This window comes from Scardinius erythrophthalmus (assembly GCF_964197995.2).
Source record: "Scardinius erythrophthalmus genome assembly, chromosome: 3".
Classification (NCBI taxonomy): domain Eukaryota; kingdom Metazoa; phylum Chordata; class Actinopteri; order Cypriniformes; family Leuciscidae; genus Scardinius; species Scardinius erythrophthalmus.
The window spans coordinates 33,095,957-33,114,247 of record NC_138223.1 but is presented as its reverse complement, the minus strand read 5'-3'; the positions used below and the strand labels follow the sequence as shown (position 1 = coordinate 33,114,247).

Sequence of the window (18,291 nt, the reverse complement as noted above, 5' to 3'; positions counted from 1 at the left end):
CAAGGAAATGTGTCATTATTTCTTATCATTGAAATTAAGGAAGAAGAAGAAGAATGCCTAGAATTTCAGTAACTTAGAGGAATTTAAACTAGCAGATAACCCCTATTTATTTATTTATTTATTTATTTATTTATTTATTTATTTATTTATTTATTTATTTATTCTTCCATTACCTATTCTTTATTTTATTTGTCTTGTTTTAATATGCTTGTCTGTTCTTGTTCTGTTCTGGTTCTTGCAATTTAATAATAAATGAATAAGTTAACAATAAGTTCTTGCAAGTTAATAATAATGATAATCATAATTGACATTATATAATAACATAATTTTTTGAAAGTATAAATGGCTAAATTATGTAAACAACAAATAAGAAAACTCGATAATAAAATGCTGCTAGATTATAATTTCTGCCATTTTATTTTTAAATCGTTTTCTTGTCGTTACCACAGATCTCACATGAATATATTCACATCCAATAAATGTAAACAAATATTATTATTATTTTTTATTTTTTTATTATTTTTTTTTGCGAACATTTTTATTTTGTTATTGATTAAAAATATATATGTTTTTCCACTTCGCTGTTGTTTTGTGTTGAGTTCCATGGCGATCTTTATTGGGAACATTTAATTAATAATTTCTGTAACATCATTACTAAAGCATGTATATAAATCCTTTAATAATATAGCCTCAACAGACAATGTTATCTCATTTTTATTTTAGTTCCTTACATATAAATTAGGAACAGAATCCTAAACCGTCTTCTTGTAAAACAGAGCAGTGTTGGTTTTATTTCGCGACAGCTATGTGGGTGAGTGGCATATAACATTTTGGATAAATAAATTGGTTCTTTATTTTTATAGGTGATGCGGAAGTTTTATTTTTTTACATTTACAGAGGAGCCAAGTGACAGCATATAAACATATAGGTGACTGGGGGAAAATTGACGGGACTTTTATTTTGGCGTGAGACGTAAAAGTGGATTTTATCATACAGTGCAGTGGCAAATTAATGTATGGGACTTTTATTTTGATAGGTGTTGCGGAAGGGGTTTTTATCGCAGAGGAGCGGTTGTCAGTGGCGTCCTGCGCTTCTGATAACACTGGCTATCGCTCTCATTCATAGCGGACTCTTCGCGCCGAAATACTGGATGACAAACCCATCCGCTTGCGCTACAGTTATCCGACACATTGCGAATATTAATTCAGCTGGAGGAGGTGAGTGAAAAAAGACATTTTTCTATTAAACACTACTAACGCAGACAGGCATCATCATCATCATCTTCTTCTTCATCGTCATCATCATCATCGTCATCACCCAGCTAACGGTACCGCAGCTAGCCAGAGCACGTTACTATAATATTGTTATAAATATTAAAGAAATAATAAATAATATTAATAACAAATGTATTATTGTACTATTCTGAGAAATCCATAACACCAAAGTGCGGGAAAAAATTTATTATGTATGTAAAAGATGTCATTGAAGTATTTTAAAGATTACCTGTTCATCTTATTCGTTTTTTATTCTATTCTGTTATAAAAAGTGAAGTCTTCCATCAAATATTGGAAAAAAAAATCTCTTCTGATGGCATATGTGTCGATTAATATAGGGGTCAGAGTGTCATGGAATCAGACGCTCCGCCCAAAGGAAAAAAAAAAAACAAGGCGGTTTTTATCATTATTGTTTTTTTGTTTTCCTTTGGTCATGCTCTATTTTGCATGTTTTTGTAGATGAAGTTGCGGTGGGGCTGGACGTGTCTCTTGTTGCTCTCCATCTCCATGGTAACATGGGCCCAGGAAGAAGACCTGGAGGATGAAGAGGAGGCTCAAGTGGAAGATGGAGATGTGGACGTGGAGACAGACAGTGGTGAAAGCATTGAAGTAGACGCCAATGTGTCTTTTCAGGTAAGATATCATACGACTACTAAATCAAAACATATGCACGTCATAATGGACAATGCTCATCTAAGAAAATGTGTATAAGAACAGTTAACACTGATTCACACTTTTTGCTTGGGCTCTAATCTTCTTCAAGTTATTTGTAAATACCCCTTATATGAATTGCACAGGTAACTTACAAGACCCCAGTTCCAACAGGAGATGTGTTCTTTACTGAGACATTTGATGAAGGATCTTTCGGCAGGTTTGTGAAGCTTATCAATTTGATATTGCACAAAGAATGAAATCAAAATGACAGTTTTGTGGCTTGTAATCCATGTATGTTTGCTTTGAGATCATCTTTATTCAACTATACTCATAAATGTTGACTGAAATGTTTTCTGTGGGCGAACTGACTAAGAATATTGATAACTAATTCTGCACTCCACAGATTGTCAAAACGATGACGATATAATGATCAAAATATTTCACAAAATAAATCAAGTTTTAATAGAACTCTATGCAAATAGCGTGGCCTCTTGTTACTTATTGCTTAATTATGTGTTAGCTTTTTCATGTGTTATTATTTTCTGCAGTTGGCAGGTGTCTAAAACAATGAAGGAGGATGCTGATGAAGATATTGCGAAATATGACGGTTAGTTTCCCAGCTGAGAGGATTTGTGATTTTGAGTGCCGCTCTTTATTATTTTGTATTAATGAATAATACTGATAATATATGTTATCATTAGCCCAAAAACAACACCTGCCAAATGATTATGTCTCTTATGCCTGTAGGTAAATGGGAGGTTGAGCCCCTTAAGGAAAACAAGGTGCCTGGTGATTTGGGCTTGGTGCTGAAATCTCGTGCCAAGCATCATGCTATCGCGGCTCTGCTTAACAAACCCTTCGTGTTTGAGGACAAGCCGCTCATTGTCCAGTGAGTGCTGTTCTTACTTGCAACCTGACATCTCACAGAATACTGGATTTCTATGATCCTTGTAAAATAAAGCATGTGCGTTCTAACAAAATCTGATGTATGCAGGTATGAGGTCAATTTTCAGGATGGGATTGACTGTGGCGGCGCTTACATCAAGCTATTGTCAGACTCAGAAGACTTAGACCTGGTATGTTCATTAACGGATTCATATGTTTGGAATAAATTAAGGGTGTGTTCACACTTGGCATGTTTGGTTTGATCATCTGAACCCTGGTGCGCACCAAACAAGCGGACAGAGACCCCTGAAAAGATGGTGCAAGTCGGATAAAATATGAACGCAACACGGACCAAAGACTTCTAAACTAACCAAAAACAGGACGTGATGCCACATCACGGACAGAATTCAAACCATACCTCAAACATACATAGTCACGATGTTGCCCATCGCAGTTTGGTGCAGGCATCGGAAACGCAGTCTCCTTGCAACAGATTGTTTGTGTGTGACGGAGGGAGGGATTCCTGCCGCTGTTTTGACTTCTTTACACATTTTATGAGCTATTCATGAGTTCTCAGCTGGTCAAAATACCATCACATGTAAAAAAGATGTTGGATCTTAAAGATGACAGTGTGAACCTGAACACTAAGCGAACCAGGACTAAATGTGTCATTTCTTTTTTCTTTTTTTTTGGTCCAGACCAAGTGTGAAGTGAACCAAACTACAAGTGTGACCCTAAAAAAAACATGCCTTTGTATTGTCATTAAATATACACTTTAAAAAGACACTGGATTCGAATATGATATAAAATTGAAGGAAAATTACAATGTAAAAAAAATATATATATATAATATATATTTTAAGAGTGATGTATGGGTCTTTTGTCTCACAGGAACAGTTTCATGACCGGACACCGTACAGCATCATGTTTGGGCCGGACAAATGTGGAGAGGACTACAAACTCCACTTCATCTTCAGACATAAAAACCCCCTTAATGGAGATGTAGAAGAAAAACATGCCAAACGGCCCGACGTCGATCTGAAAAAGATCTACACTGATAAAAAAACTCACCTCTACACACTTGGTGCGTACACACACTTGTGTTCTTGTAATGATAAGATTGTGAAAGCTCTGACAACCTTTTAAAAATATTTATTATTATTATTATTATTACCATTAATGGATATAATAAATGCTATAATAAATTATTGAATTAATCAATTGTAATTGGAGATTAAATCTGACAAGTATTTCACCATATTACAAATGAAATGTGACATTTTTCTGTAATTTCAATTTAAAGTAATTTTGCATGCATTGAGTGATTTATATTACATTAATCAGTGGTAAATTATTCATTAGTAATTATTTTTGCTCTCTTCTTTTCCTCTTCTCAGTTTTAAATCCAGACAATAGTTATGAGGTCTTTATTGACCAGTCCAGTGTTAGCAGGGGAAACATGTTGACAGATGTCGTCCCACCTGTGAACCCTCCAAAAGAGATTGACGATCCCAAAGACTCCAAGCCAGAGGACTGGGATGAGAAAGCCAAAATCCCGGACCCAGAAGCAGTCAAACCTGATGACTGGTGAGATCTATGAATATGAAGCAAAGAATGTCTTTGGCGTGTTTTTTAAAGCTTGTGGGGTTTTTTTTTTGCCAAAGCCACTTACGTACTTAATGTTAACTTAACAGTACATTGTTGTGACTACTTTCACATTTTTTATTTAAATTTTAAAAGTCATAGTGACAAACATGGTACTCATATGATGGTGTTGCATCAAGAGAATAGCAGAAGTGGTATGTCAAGACACTATTTCTTTTATTTGTATCCATCCATCTCTCTATCTAGGGATGAGGATGCCCTTGCTAAGGTGCCTGATCCTGATGCAGTGAAGCCTGATGGTTGGCTGGATGATGAGCCAGAGTTTGTGTCTGACCCCACTGCAGAAAAGCCTGAGGACTGGTGAGAACAGAAGTATTTTGTTTAATCTAGTGGATATGTCAGTGCTCAATATCAATGAGGAGCTTCACAGTAAGCAGGGCTCCAGACATTTTGCAACCTTTTTTCCTGCTGGTGCGACTAAATTTTGTTTGAGGTTGCACTGAGGTTCTACATTAGAATTCAACCAAGCCATGTAATAATGTGTTTTATTAATAATATGTTTTATTAAAGCAGCACTAGGTAACTTTTCAACCTTCATAATATATTTCCAAGACTCTTGTGATGGTACATCGTCTTACAATAGGTTGAATGACATGTCTGCCATAGCCTGACGGGGTCTGTATCGTTTTTAATCGTACTTTTAAACTTCGGGGTTCGGGTAGTAACACCCGCGCACCAAAAGAACTACAAAATTCGACTGCTTTACGGCATAGGCTACCTCACTTCCCCCAACACGTCCTCACATGCTGATGGACTTGTAAGTATATTGCTTATATTGTATATCACTCGGACAAGCTTTCACTCGTTGGTGTGAGCTAAAAAGCACCTGGCGTTCTTGTTGATGGATTAGTAACTTAGATCTTCGGAGGCTAGCTCGATGTTCGATGTCCGACGATTTGAAACGCGTTGTGTTTATTCCCCAATCGAACTCGTGTAACTGTCTGTCACACGTTTTACCGTCCACAGCATTACTTGATAGACAAAAATAGGACAAGAATGAGCATCAAACAGAAACAACCCGCTTACGGGGTGTTCGAGGCGCACATACAATACAGACTGCGACAGTTAAACAGGGCGCGCGCAGCTCTTAAAGGGGCCACACCTTATTTCCACTCGTTACAGCTTCTATCCGACTGAACAGGGACCGGTATACAGGGGGGAGGGGATCAGGCCGTGAGTGAAGAGACTGCTCTGTGTGAGTGGTATTTACGACAGTAACGTTAAATACAAGTAGTCCACAGTCACTCTAGGGGTCGTTGTTTGTCCAAAACGGAATTCCTACCTAGTGTGGCTTTAATAATGTGTTTTATTACATGGCTTGGTTGAATTCTAATGTAGAATGCGGTCTGTTATTTCTTGATTACGCTGCTAAGGATAACACACCGTTGCCATGAAAAACAGAGCGTTGCTATGGATGCAGGCAGGGCCGGATTAACAATTTCCTGTGCCCTGGGCAACAAGACTCAAGGCCCCCCGTAGTTAGGGGGGTTCGGGGGCATGCTCCCCCGAGAAAATTTGGATTTCTCTGACCTACATATGTGCAATTTAGGACTTTTGAAGGCCAAAAAATTATAAGAAATAGGCTAGCTTTAAAACCTTGCCATTAGATTATTTGTCTGCTCTCTCCTCATCTTCATATTTCTTATTCTCTCAGTATTCTTATACTGGCCTATTTCTACCTCTCCTAAAGCTGAACTTTGACTGATAGTCTTTTCATTTTCGTCTGTGTCAGTAACGAAAATAAACATAGGCTCATCTGATATTTATACGTTTTATGAATCATTTTCTTAGACATGTTAATTTAGTCAAGGCTACAAGGAAAGCTGTATAGCTGTAAAGTCAGTATTGACATTAGGAACCTTCTGCAAGCTTTGGGATTTGAAAACGTCTGTTTTTAAATGTTAAAAGTAATTTTAAATAATACAAATTATAGACTACGTTTAACGCAGTTGGTGGAATTGGCAGACGTTCCCTTAAGCATCGTGCGCTGTGGAAACGCGTCAAAGCATTCTCAGGTATAATTATGCAGCATTAATGCACGAATGATTTTGAACGAATATTTCATCATGTCGATATACAATGGTCACATAATGTTAAAACTAATCTTGCTATTGATATCTTTGTTAGACTACCGACCCTATAGAACAAATGTCCGGCTAATATCGAAACTGAAACGAACTTCACCGCGCTCAACCAGCGGGAGTGCATTTCACGAATTAGTAATCTCTGGCGTTCAGCGGGGAGGCAGGAAAGTCGCGTGAACCTGCGTAGATGCACTTTATGCAGTGAAGAAGATCTTAAAGAGTTTGATAACTTTATTAAATTTCTGTGTATTTCCTACCTGTCAGGGCCCCCTAGATGTCATGGGCCCCTGGGCAAGTGCCCAGTTACCCTAATGGTTAATCCGGCCCTGGATGCAGGATTCTAACCGTAGAGACGGAACAGACTATTTTCTTTAGCGGAAGCAATACAGTCGTTTTTAAATCAATAAACTCCTTTTTAAATCAATATTTTGTGTCAAATTATTGATTTATTTGGTAGGTAGCCTTGTAATAAGCGGGATAATGTAGAGCGAGGCGTCTACCGCTTCGGAAAGGGGTCCTGATCAGCCTGTCGGGGTTGTATTCGCTATAACAACCGCCTCACTCTACATTAACCCTTACTTCTAACTTGTTCATTTGTTTTTAGTCTTTCCATTGCGTTTATAAAGCGTTTATTGTTTTTGGAATTGTGGTTTGCTTTGCACTTCTCGGCCACCGTAGAAAAGCCTTCATGTAAACACCTTAATCGATCCGACTGAGCTCGATCCGAACGAAATTTCGATCAGATTGAAAGGGGTGGTTTATTCCTTTTCTAATCCGATCGAGAGAACATGTAAACGCTTGATCGGATTGAAAACCGAAACAGAAAAGGACTGCGCATGTGCAATGAATGATGTTGAAATAGCGTAAAGACGTATGGCGTGCGGAACGAGCTGTTTTTCCTGTTGAATAAAGTGTCGTATAAATGAGTGTCCCGTCATTCTAAAATTCTCCTTTCACTCAGCGTCTGTGAAGTGGAGCAGGACGACGTCCAACCAGTGCTTGTTTTGGATTTTCATCGACAGACGACTGGTTTTGGGCATTTGTACTGCATGATATGAGCAGCACGTCACAACGGTTCATATGCTCATTGTCTCCAAATTATGACCAGAAATGGATAAATATTAAGTCTGATGTTTAAAACAAATAAAGAACTTTTGTAAGAGAATAGTTATTATGCGCAAACAGCAGGAAACACTGTATGTTCGTGCAGTGTGCACATCAAAAAATCTATTTCGATTTGAATCTTGTGACATATAAATGCGCACATCAACCCGATCACGTTTAGCGTTCATGTAAACACTACGTTCGGATTCATCAATCGGAATGAATTCAGTCCGATTGATACAAAAGTTGTGCATGTAAACGTAGCCATTGGGTCATCAATCATTCAACCAATTCGTTCAATCGGCTGATTCATTCAGTAACGAAACACCACTGTGTGTTACTCTGAGACACTCAACAGTTCTGTTGTGGCTTTTTTGTGGGTGAAATAAGTGCCAATGTTGTGTTTATAATTGTGCTCACAATATTAGCTTCTTGTTTATTGAACTGTTGTATAGAGTTAGTGTCACATTTGCAAAATTGGATAACAAAAGCTTTAAAACCATGTCGGTCTTTTGGAAATTAGTATTTGGGTATGGAATGGCATAAGGGTGAGTGAATGATAACAGAATTTTCATTTTTATGTAAAATATCCCTTTAACGTTTTGAGCACAGACCAGACATGGGATATCTACATGGACAAATACAAACTTTGGGGTTTCTTGTCAAAAAGGGAAACTTAAAGGAATAAAGAGAAATATTTAAAGAACTAGAATTTATTGTAATGTATTTAAACTCTTTTCCAAAAATATTTTACATTTAAAGTGCCCCTATTACGCTTTTTACGCGGTTTAGAGAGACTGAACCATTTTCAGAATCTTTGAGAAATGAGGTGATATGCAATGTACATCATGAGTAAATTAAAGTGTTACCTTTAATGCATGTCAATCTATTGTAGGAGACTCCAAAACTAAATTAAGATTAAGAACCTTTAAAATAGCATGATAGGGGCACTTTAATAGGCTAAACCACATCCTATTAACACGTTTAAGTCAATGGCACACATTTGACCATATTCTAATGCAGGTTTGAGAACGTTAACTCTCCCAACTCCCAACACTTTTATGCATGTTTTTATTAGACAAGAGAATTTTCACAAAATGAACATTTACAATGTGCACACATTCTTAATCTTTTGTGTAATATGCTTTGCTAATGTTTGTCTTGTCAGATTCATTTTGAAATTACATTACATGTATCATATTTTTTATTTAAAATGCTGAATGTCATTTATTACATGTTTAGCTATATACTTACATTTTACCTCACTCTTTTACTATTAAAACTTGAAATGTTGTGCTGAAATTCATGTTCTGCCTCTATAAAGTAAAGTTTCTTGTCAAAAGGAGAAAATTAAATGAATAAAGAAATAGATGAAGAAAAATAGCAAAAGAACTATAATTTTCTGTAAAGTAATGATTTTGAACTATTTGCAAGTAATATATTTATTTTAATAGGCTAAATGACTGTCCTAACCACAACTTATAAACACACTTGAGTCAAAGCCACAAATTTTTCCATGTTCTAGCGTAAGTCTGAGGACGGTAACTCTCCCACTTTGAGTTTTATGATTTTCTTTTCTTTTTTTTTTGACAAGTGAATTATTTACAAAATTGACCCTTCGCTAAGCCACGCCCGAAAACCGCCACAGGCCAATCGTGGCTTAGCAACCGTAACTACGCGCGGGAGGTCTGGCAAGCTTTCGAGCGAGAGAGACATGCCGAAGCGTTGAGCGTATGGATTATGCAAATCTGATACCCGATATTCTAAAAGTTTGGATGGGATGGTGGATTTTGTTCCCTTCCCTTCCCGAAACCTAAAACCCAAGGGGAGAAATGCCGGGCGTCATCTTCATTTATATAGCGCTTTTAACAATGTAGATTGTTCCAAAGCAGCTTTACAATGATAATAGGAAATTAAAAGTAAAGTGTTTTGGCTTTATAGCAGCTCTAGAATAAGTTATTGTCCAGCTCGTGGATCAAGCAGTGTGATTAAATGCCTTTTAGTGAGACGGAGGCTCACTGACATAACTTAACGTTAACTTGCTTAAAAATATATTTCAGCATTTTTTTTAATCGAAGGCCAAACCAGTAACGAATCCGATCTCGACTCTCCCGATGTTAGTTCTAGTAAAAGTAAAAGGTAGTTAGTAAAAGGAGGGAACATCAGGGGGCTTGCCGGAGATCTCCAAGGAAAAGTTTGGTATGCAAACTTAATAAGTTCATAACAGTAAGTTAGTCACTTATGTGACCCACGACGTGTGAGCAGTAAGTTAGCCTGGCGCGCTAAAAATATAAGCGGGAGAATGTTATCATTGCAAATCGGTCAGGCTAATGTCTTGTGTTTATTCCACAATACTTATGGATAAGCTGTTTGTTTTATAAATATTAGAATATTTTCAAATTTCACTTACCCTGCTGTGCATGCACATAGCTTTTCCTCAAATTTGTGTTTCCCATTTGAATGATCAGCGTACGAGGCGGCTGCTGCTTGCTCTGGGACCTAACGTTATAGGCTTTAGCTTCAATTTTGATGAAATTATTCTCTAATCGTTTGCATATTATGTCGTGGATATAGCCCTCGAATGCATACTGCAGTCTTGCTCTCTCAGATTTTCACCTGTTCGCCAAAAATTACTAATTATCTCCTTAGGAATGTCTGAAACCAGTGCATACATACTGTAATAGACGTGCCAGGCGCAAAAGCTTGACAGGCGTAGCAACAGTAACTAAGGAAGGCGGGGCTTAGCGAAGGGTCAATTAACAATATGAAAATTTTCAATGTGCACACATTCATTCTTAATCTTGTGCCAAATATGTTGAAAATGGCTCTGTTAATGGTTCTTGTCACATTCAGTTAGAAATTACATTACATTAATCAAATCAAAATAGACAATTTTGACAATGTTGAGAAGTTTGCATCCCTGGATGTTGCTGTTGGTCATTTAACATTTCTATTGTAACACTTGTCAAATATGACACGTAGCTACATGCGCTTTATCTCAGACTCTTATGTCACATATTGTCATTGACAAGCGGTCTTCGACTATCTTGCTGTATTGGTGTTGTGTGTCACCCAAGTACATTATTATTAGGCAATTATTTCACACATTTTATTATACAATCACAAAAAATGCTCCCTTTGTCTAATAGAATTGGCAGACGATCATCTGTAGTAATATTACACTATGCAATACGCAATGCAGTCATTTTAGCTGTATTTCTACCTTTTATAGAACCTTGTCAGCAACCCCTCCCTCTCTCTCTCTCTCTCTCTCTCTCTCTCTCTCTCTCTCTCTCTCTCAGGGATGAGGAAATGGATGGAGAATGGGAGGCTCCTCAGGTGCCAAATCCAGCATGTACAGCTGCTCCTGGATGTGGTGTATGGAAGCCACCCATGGTCAATAATCCTCAGTATAAGGGCAAATGGAAAGCTCCTCTCATAGACAACCCTAACTACCAGGTACTGACATCTGGAGTCTGGAAATGTTGCCGAAGCTCCCAGATTTTATTCAGTACAAACAAATGTGACACAAAGCCTGTTCTTGAAAATTAGGTTAAAACTATTGCATATTACTGCTTACTAATTACTAAAATATATATGTTATTAGTTATTTCCCCTCACTTAAGCTGTACACTAAAGTATACACTGAAAAAGTGGGTGTTCACTTTTGCGCTCGGTGACCACTGAAAATGTTCATTTATCGTGTTTGTGTATTTGTTAACAGGGTGTGTGGAGTCCACGGAAGGTTGCAAACCCTGATTACTTTGAGGATCTTCACCCGTTTAGGATGGAACCATTCAGAGCTGTAGGTCTGGAGCTGTGGTCTATGACCTCTGACATTTACTTTGACAATTTCATCGTTACCGCCGAGAAGGAAGTGGCGGACCGCTGGGCTGCAGACAGCTGGGGACTCAAAAAACTGGTGGCTAGTGCCAATGAGGTATGCCTCTGCCTTACATAAGCTTTGCTCTGGTAATTATTGCTCATTGGGCTTTAGTCCGGTTGACGTACTCACTGTGTTGACTGTCTTTTTCTGTCGTAGCCTGGAGTGTTGAGTCAGTTGGCTCTGGCTGCAGAAGAGAGGCCCTGGCTGTGGGTGGTTTACATCCTTACCGTTGGTTTGCCTATTGGACTGGCTGTGCTCTTCTGTTGGCCAAAGGTAAGGCCTGACCCCATAGAGGAGATCCCATTGAATGCAAAAGGAAACATTTGATATAGCTATAGGTTGTAGGCCTCTCCAGGCCTAGAATTGTTAACCATTAGAGGACCAGCTGAAAACTGGACTCATCAGAGAAGATCAGAATCAGGCAAATCTGTCTTTGGCTCAATCCCAATTCACCCCTTGGCCCTACCCCTCCGTTTTGCGCGTTCCCGTGAAGGGGTAGGGCTGTCTCGATTCTCTTTTGGTTGGAGGAGCCCTTGAAATGAAGATTTTTCGGGACCACACTTCAAACGAAGGGGTATGATAAAGATACCTGCATACACCGGCTACAGAGGCAACATGACTGCCAATAATCATTTTCTTTATGTCACATTCAATCTAGTGTTTACGGTCATGTTCTTCAAAGAAACGGTTGCAAAAAAATCGTTAAAGTTCGTTAACAATATGACGCGTGTAAAAAGTTTGAAGCGAAGTGGACGCGCGAATGAGGCGAATTCGCGTCCACCGCGCCGCGCTAAACGCCTCATTCGCGCCGCAAGACCTCCAGACGCGCGTAAACGCGTCTTAACATTGAAATCACTCGCGCCAGACGCTCTATTCGTGTTTGGTGTGAACGCAGAGGCGTCGAAGATATCATCATCTCCGTTATTTTCTGCAAACTTCAGAAGAAAAATGCAAAAAAATAGCTGTAACTCACGCAAGACTACAGCTGACGACGGCATCTTGGAAGTTTGTGATAAACATTGGCGCATCTCCTGTGACGTAGGCGCTAGCGACGATGTATAATGACATGTAACGGTGTAGTAGTGGTGTCCCATTTCTTAGGGGAATATTTTCACCCCTACGCCTTGTTTCAAGGGGCAAGGGTAAGAGGTAGGCGAAGGGGTATAAAATAGAATTGGGATTGAGCCTTTGTGAAGGACACGTGACTCAAGCCAAAGCCTTGCTTATATATATAACAAGGCTTTAGAAAAAAGGTACTTCAAGTATAGGTCATTCTGAGAAACTTGGCTCAAATCCAGTATTTGTTGTGTGTTTGCTATGTGACGAGATCCACATGAACGGTACGCTTGAAATATAAACAATACAGCTGATTAATCTGGTTTACTATGTTAACTCAATTGATATGTTGCTAAAGATTATAGACAGTGTTTAGGATTAGCTTGCAAGCACAAAATCTTCTTAATGAGTATTTATCATTGGTAGCATAGCAACAGAGTATCAGTGACCTGCCCTGAAGCGTTCAGGTTTGTCTCCAGATATGAACCGATATCTGTGACGACAGACAGGATGGTGCACGTCTTCCTCCTTCTTCAGTGTGACCACAGTGATAGTGCCTTTCATGGTGAAGTGGACTTGGACAACTGCTTCTTGAATATTCTTAACTTGCACGTTTATATGTGTATTGCAGAAGTCAGATGATGACTATGTATACAAGAAAATTGATCAGCCCAAAGCAGAACCAGAGGAGGTAGAAGAAGACGAGGAGGAGGAGGAGGAGGAAGAGGAGGAGGAGGAAAAAGAGGAGGAGAAAGGGAAAGATGACGATGAAGCTAAAGCAGATGAAGCTAATGGTTTGTAAAATGAATCCTTTTTTCCCATTTTAAGTTATTTTCCAGTGTAGCTGTTAATCATAATTTTCTTCTTTTGTTATTCCCTCACCAGTGGATAAGAATGAGGACGGGATGGAGAAGGACATTGGAGGAGATACAGATGAAGAGGAGGAAGAGGCCGGTAAGCCAAATGGCTCAGCCTCAGAGGATGAAGTAAGCAAGTTTGCATTGGCTTTTAGTCTTCTGTAGCCAGACTTTTGATCAACATGAAGTCGATTACTCCGCCCATTTAGACAAAAAGAGTAGGGTCCTATGAAAATGTGCTGTTCATACAAGCAACAGCTCTTCCATCTTACATCTTTACTGGTAAGATACTATTCACATATCAGTATCAAAATACCAGTAAACTCTGTGATGTCAATCATTGGAAATGGCCTTTAAACGCTGAGCCGTTTTCTTCATCCACCTGCTTTACCGGTAATTTAACAGTAATGACTGTTAGGGTTGGGTATCATTTTAATTTTTATTAGTGTCATTTTAATTAGTTTTAACAAAAATTTTAAATAGCTGTCTTTTTACGCTTTAATATTCAGACACTGGCTAATCCATATCACAATTTGATTTAGTGTACAGCCTTTATTCATCCAAAATTTGCTAAATTCGTGACATTCTGCTTTATACTGGAAATTCCATTTATATGGCTGGATTCCGCGATTCGTCTGCGTTTTCTGCATCGCGAATATCATAGTGGGACGAGAAGAGACTGTTTGACTGATAATGTAAAATAATAATAATAATGTTTTATGTGACATTAAGAAGCATGCAAATCAGAAATCGGTAATAGTTTGACCAGTTAGAAAGAACCTGCTGGAAAATGGTCACAAATGGAAACACTGTCCTAACTTAAAGTTGCAGTCCGTAACTTATTGTGTTCAAACTTTGGTGAGCGAGTACATCATGAATCCATTTTCCAAACCGTGTTTTTGTCCTATCCTGAATCACTACGGTCCACCTATAATAAGTGTTTATATTCTGACTATTTTAGACTGGTTCGGGTCGTACCACTGCAGAGTAGTCCAGTAACTGTGCGACTCGTCATAGACATAAACAAAGAGAAGTTATGTTTATTAACCGCATGAGCGGCAAAAGTTACAGACTGCAGCTTTAACATCAGTAATCATTTTGTTTTGATTTAAGTTGGTTTGTACTGATAATCTAGATCCACTGATTGTTGTTAGACTGACCATTTTTGGTCTTTGCAGATGAAGGACGCCATTGAGGAAATTCAGGGCTCAGGAGAAGAACCTAAAGCTGTGAGAAAGAGAAGAGTACGGAAGGACTGAAGAAGCACATTTTCCTCGTTTCCTCCTCCCTGCTCTCAGTCCTTTGCCTCTTTTTGCTGCATGCTTTCGGCTTATGCCCTTCATCATGCAGAAAACGGCAAACCTAGCCGCTCTCCCGAAGAGGTCATCCTTCATCCGACTAAACCTCGCCTCGACTCTTTCAGTCTTCCGCTTAGTTCTTATCAGTTACAGTTGGGATTTGGATTTAGATACAAAAGTCAGACCTGCTGAGTTTTATCTCCACGTTTTTTCCTTTTTTCTCTTTTTAGATTAGAGTTCAAGAAGTTTTACTGGGCCAGTCTTTTCCTACTAGTGATGAAAGTCTGAATACTGTGAAGGGAATTCAATGGATATTTTCGAGAGATTAACTAGTTTATGATCACCTCAACGTTTCAGTTTGTTAAGTTATTAAAAAGAGGTCAGTTCTTTTGTGAGTTTTTAAGTTATGAGCTTTGATCGTATTTATTGTTTGTGTCTTGTTTGAAAATTGATGCAATTTAGGCATAGAACTTTTTAATCTCGCATTCTACTGCGTTATTGCCACAGTTGGCTGCGGAGAAGAGCTCCGTGAGACCAGCGGCCGTCTCCACCAAACATCTAGGTCAGCGGAGTGCTAGGAACGCAGATCAGTATTGCTTTTTCGCCATCGAAGAAAGTCGTTACGCACAGTTTTTCCATCACTGACACTCTCTAACCGCAGAGTCAGTCATAAGCACACTGAAAACACTCCCACTGACATCAGACTGACCACCATCTTTGAAACCATAGAGCTTTGGAAACAAACAGGTTGTTTTTCAAGTGATGAACAGTTTTTTTTTTTTTTTTCTCTGCTTTTTATAGGTCATGTGTTCAGCCTTACGAGGACAGCCTTTTGTTTACATGTTTGCAAACTGTTCATTGCTCTTGGAAATAAATATTTACTATAAACATCTGTGCACTGTTGCCATGACTTCAACCAGGAACAGTTTACTCGTCTGTGCAAAGGCAAATTATTTTATTAAAGGCATAATAGTTACAAAATAAAATGTACTTTCAGAAAAGGCAGGTATAAATTACATAAATGAAAATTTTCACAAAAGAAATACTGAACAGAGTATGTAGTGTTGTGGCAGATCCTTCAGTGTCATTTCAATAATTCAAACAAAGTAAAATTTCACATAAGCAAACTCTGAGAAAAGAGCAGAGCATCCAGATTCATAAATGTCGCTCAAGCAGACGCTTTGGGGCAATCAGATCAATATCACTCAGCAACCTCACTTCAGTCTTTGAAAGCAGTAAAAGCTAAAATCCATCTATTTCATCCATTTTAAGTTGATCCAAAGGACGTGTGACCATGAAGAGCGAACTCTACAACACAATGCTGCCGTTTACACTCTGGTATATTGATCCTACTCAAAAGATGGTCGGGTTTGTGCACTAGTCAGATCTTTTCAGATAAATCCATGCAATTCAGTGACTCAAGGTCTCTTAAAATTAAGAGGCCAATAAGGGAAGTCCTTATATTTGTATAAGTACTTAAATATGGATCAGGGACCACATTTTAAGTATGGCAGAATTCAATTGCATATTTTCTGTGCCAACTGAGCAACTGTCATGGAAATTGTATGGGGAATGTAGACCTTGGTTCAACAAAAAGACATACTTAATGAGGGAGGACTAGTTTTGGATATCCATTCTTAGCCTTTTAAATCATGCAATTTAGTTTTGAGTTATGGGATGTCATGCACTTTCAAGGGAACATATTTGTGTACAGTCTGTGCTTGCTTTGAATTTACATAATGCATATTAAATGTAAATGTTAGTAGTGAAAGGCTAAAATGGCTCAAAAAATCTTTTCAAAAGAACTCAATAGCAGACTTTGGCTTTCTAGTACTTGAAAAGGTGAAGTCAATGAGAGGGTCTGAGATAGGTTATGTACTAAGTGAATTATACAGAAGAGGTGCTATTACACCAGCTCAGTCTGTACTTATCTGATCACAAAATGCATCATGCATCCTTTTAGGTCTTGTAACACAGTTAGCTGACAGGGAGAGGCAGCAGCTCAGTCCATTCAAGTATTACCAAATCCATGCTGAAAGATGCATCAGTATAATTTTACAACAAAATAAATACAAAACAAACAACGGCTTATGTACGGGCTAGTTGTTTGACTGTTGGGAAGAGAGGAGATGGATTAAGCTGACGTGATCCACACGGTCACTTATTTTCGTTTGCTTTTGGTGTCGGTGGTCTGAAACACGCTGGAGGCTGACATCAGGTTCTCTATGTACTGCCCGAGAACCTGGTTCTCTGATTTGAGCTTAAGGTTCTCCTCTTTTACTGCATCCACACGCGCAGAGAGATCTAATGAAGACAGACAGAAAGCATTAGAGTGCATCACTTAGCCTTAACTGGCAGCCATTAAGAGTGCAGACTCGGACTCAGTTGAGTCTGGTTCTTGGAAAACCAGCAACATGAAGGGTGTATGTTGAGTAACAAAACAAAACAGTGACAAGAAACTACTGGGACTAGATGCATTTAAAAAAAAAAATGTATACCTTCAAGTGTGTGTTGAAGCTCCAGCACTTGGTTTATGAGTCTCGACTTCTCCTCCTGCTCAACCTGATTCTCCATATCTCCTGAAAAGATACACCAACATCTGAAACTACTTAAACTGTAACGGAAAACATGCATTTTAACAACACAATATAAAATAATTATAATAAATTGCGAGTGATATTTACCATCAATCTCGCAGTTCATGATGCTGTACTGTTCCTCCAGTCTGAAGCGCTGCACTGTCGGTTCTCCGTCAGCTGTAAGAGATAATTGTCAATGTGAAATAAAATATACTAATACAAATAAAACCATGTGCTGATATTTTTTGACATGTTCTATAGTAATTTCACGGTATTCGTTGAATTACCTCGCGAATAATGCAAACTTAGCCGTTTCAAAGTCCCAGCGCATCAAAACAGTTGGCTAAGTTAGCTATTGGCTAACAAAACAATCCATCGCCTGCCATAAATAAATATAGTTCACAGAAAGCTAAGATCACTGTAATTAACATAGCACACTTAAAGTATAATTATATAGCTATTAGTAACGTTACTCGAGACATAACATTACTACTCTGGTTTTATAAAGTTTTAACTCATGCCACGTCCAAAACTAAGTCTCCCCTCGTTCTCATGCATTACAGTCCGCTGCACCCTAGACTCGAGAGGAAAGACGGCTTAAAAGGCCCCGATAACAAGTAATTTGAAATGATTAGCCACAAATAAAATAGGTAAAAGGGCCTTTAGGAAATAATATAAGCTGAATCGAAATGAGCATGATCGCATGAAATAGTGAAGCCCCTAAGTAAATATACAATCACACAGTCCTACCTGATATAACACTAAACCTCTCAGCGTTATTAAAGATGGTCAAAAATAAGCAGGCCTCCAAGGCAGATGTCAATGTAATGGTACAGACCGTCCGTTACCTCATCACTTCTCTCTTTTACATTCACTCACCATAGATAAATACCGACAGAGGGAGACAAAAGCTCTCTGTTAAGTGTGCAACGCTAGCATGCTACTTACT

The 18,291-nt window shown here is 38.4% G+C and overlaps 2 protein-coding genes across 6 annotated transcripts; one reads left to right on the top strand and one right to left on the bottom strand.

Annotated features, from left to right (window-relative positions):
* The first annotated feature begins 1,000 nt into the window (after positions 1–1,000).
* clgn (calmegin) lies at positions 1,001–15,681 on the top strand. 2 transcript variants are annotated; one of them, XM_081360667.1, is made up of 15 exons: positions 1,001–1,217; positions 1,734–1,907; positions 2,072–2,145; positions 2,477–2,535; positions 2,676–2,817; positions 2,923–3,004; positions 3,705–3,897; positions 4,211–4,400; positions 4,665–4,778; positions 10,969–11,125; positions 11,391–11,606; positions 11,709–11,825; positions 13,240–13,402; positions 13,494–13,594; positions 14,644–15,681. In XM_081360667.1, the coding sequence occupies exons 2-15, from the start codon at positions 1,734–1,736 to the stop codon at positions 14,722–14,724; spliced, it is 1,863 nt and encodes a 620-aa protein (XP_081216793.1). In that variant the 5' UTR covers positions 1,001–1,217; the 3' UTR covers positions 14,725–15,681. The 2 variants fall into 2 exon arrangements, with proteins under 2 accessions (XP_081216793.1, XP_081216794.1); XM_081360668.1 differs by having other exon boundaries at positions 1,018–1,327.
* scoca (short coiled-coil protein a) lies at positions 15,550–18,231 on the bottom strand. Of its 4 annotated transcripts, none has more exons than XM_081360670.1 (5): positions 18,093–18,196; positions 17,630–17,721; positions 17,448–17,519; positions 17,262–17,342; positions 15,550–17,067 (listed from the first exon to the last, which is right to left on the bottom strand). In XM_081360670.1, the coding sequence occupies exons 3-5, from the start codon at positions 17,464–17,466 to the stop codon at positions 16,925–16,927; spliced, it is 243 nt and encodes an 80-aa protein (XP_081216796.1). In that variant the 5' UTR covers positions 17,467–17,519; positions 17,630–17,721; positions 18,093–18,196; the 3' UTR covers positions 15,550–16,924. The 4 variants fall into 4 exon arrangements, with proteins under 4 accessions (XP_081216796.1, XP_081216795.1, XP_081216798.1 ...); XM_081360672.1 differs by having other exon boundaries at positions 15,556–17,067; positions 17,262–17,339; positions 18,093–18,112; XM_081360669.1 differs by lacking the exon at positions 17,630–17,721 and having other exon boundaries at positions 18,093–18,231.
* Positions 18,232–18,291: the final 60 nt, after the last annotated feature.

Bases quoted from the DNA above. Each gene is read 5' to 3' on its own strand.
- clgn (XM_081360667.1), top strand. From the start codon at position 1,734: ATGAAGTTGCGGTGGGGCTGGACGTGTCTCTTGTTGCTCTCCATCTCC. The intron at 2,146-2,476 runs GTTTGTGAAGCT...TATTTTCTGCAG, and splicing joins GATGAAGGATCTTTCGGCAG to TTGGCAGGTGTCTAAAACAA. The intron at 3,005-3,704 runs GTATGTTCATTA...TTTGTCTCACAG, and splicing joins ACTCAGAAGACTTAGACCTG to GAACAGTTTCATGACCGGAC.
- scoca (XM_081360669.1), bottom strand. The intron at 17,068-17,261 runs GTATACATTTTT...TGTCTTCATTAG, and splicing joins GCTTCAACACACACTTGAAG to ATCTCTCTGCGCGTGTGGAT.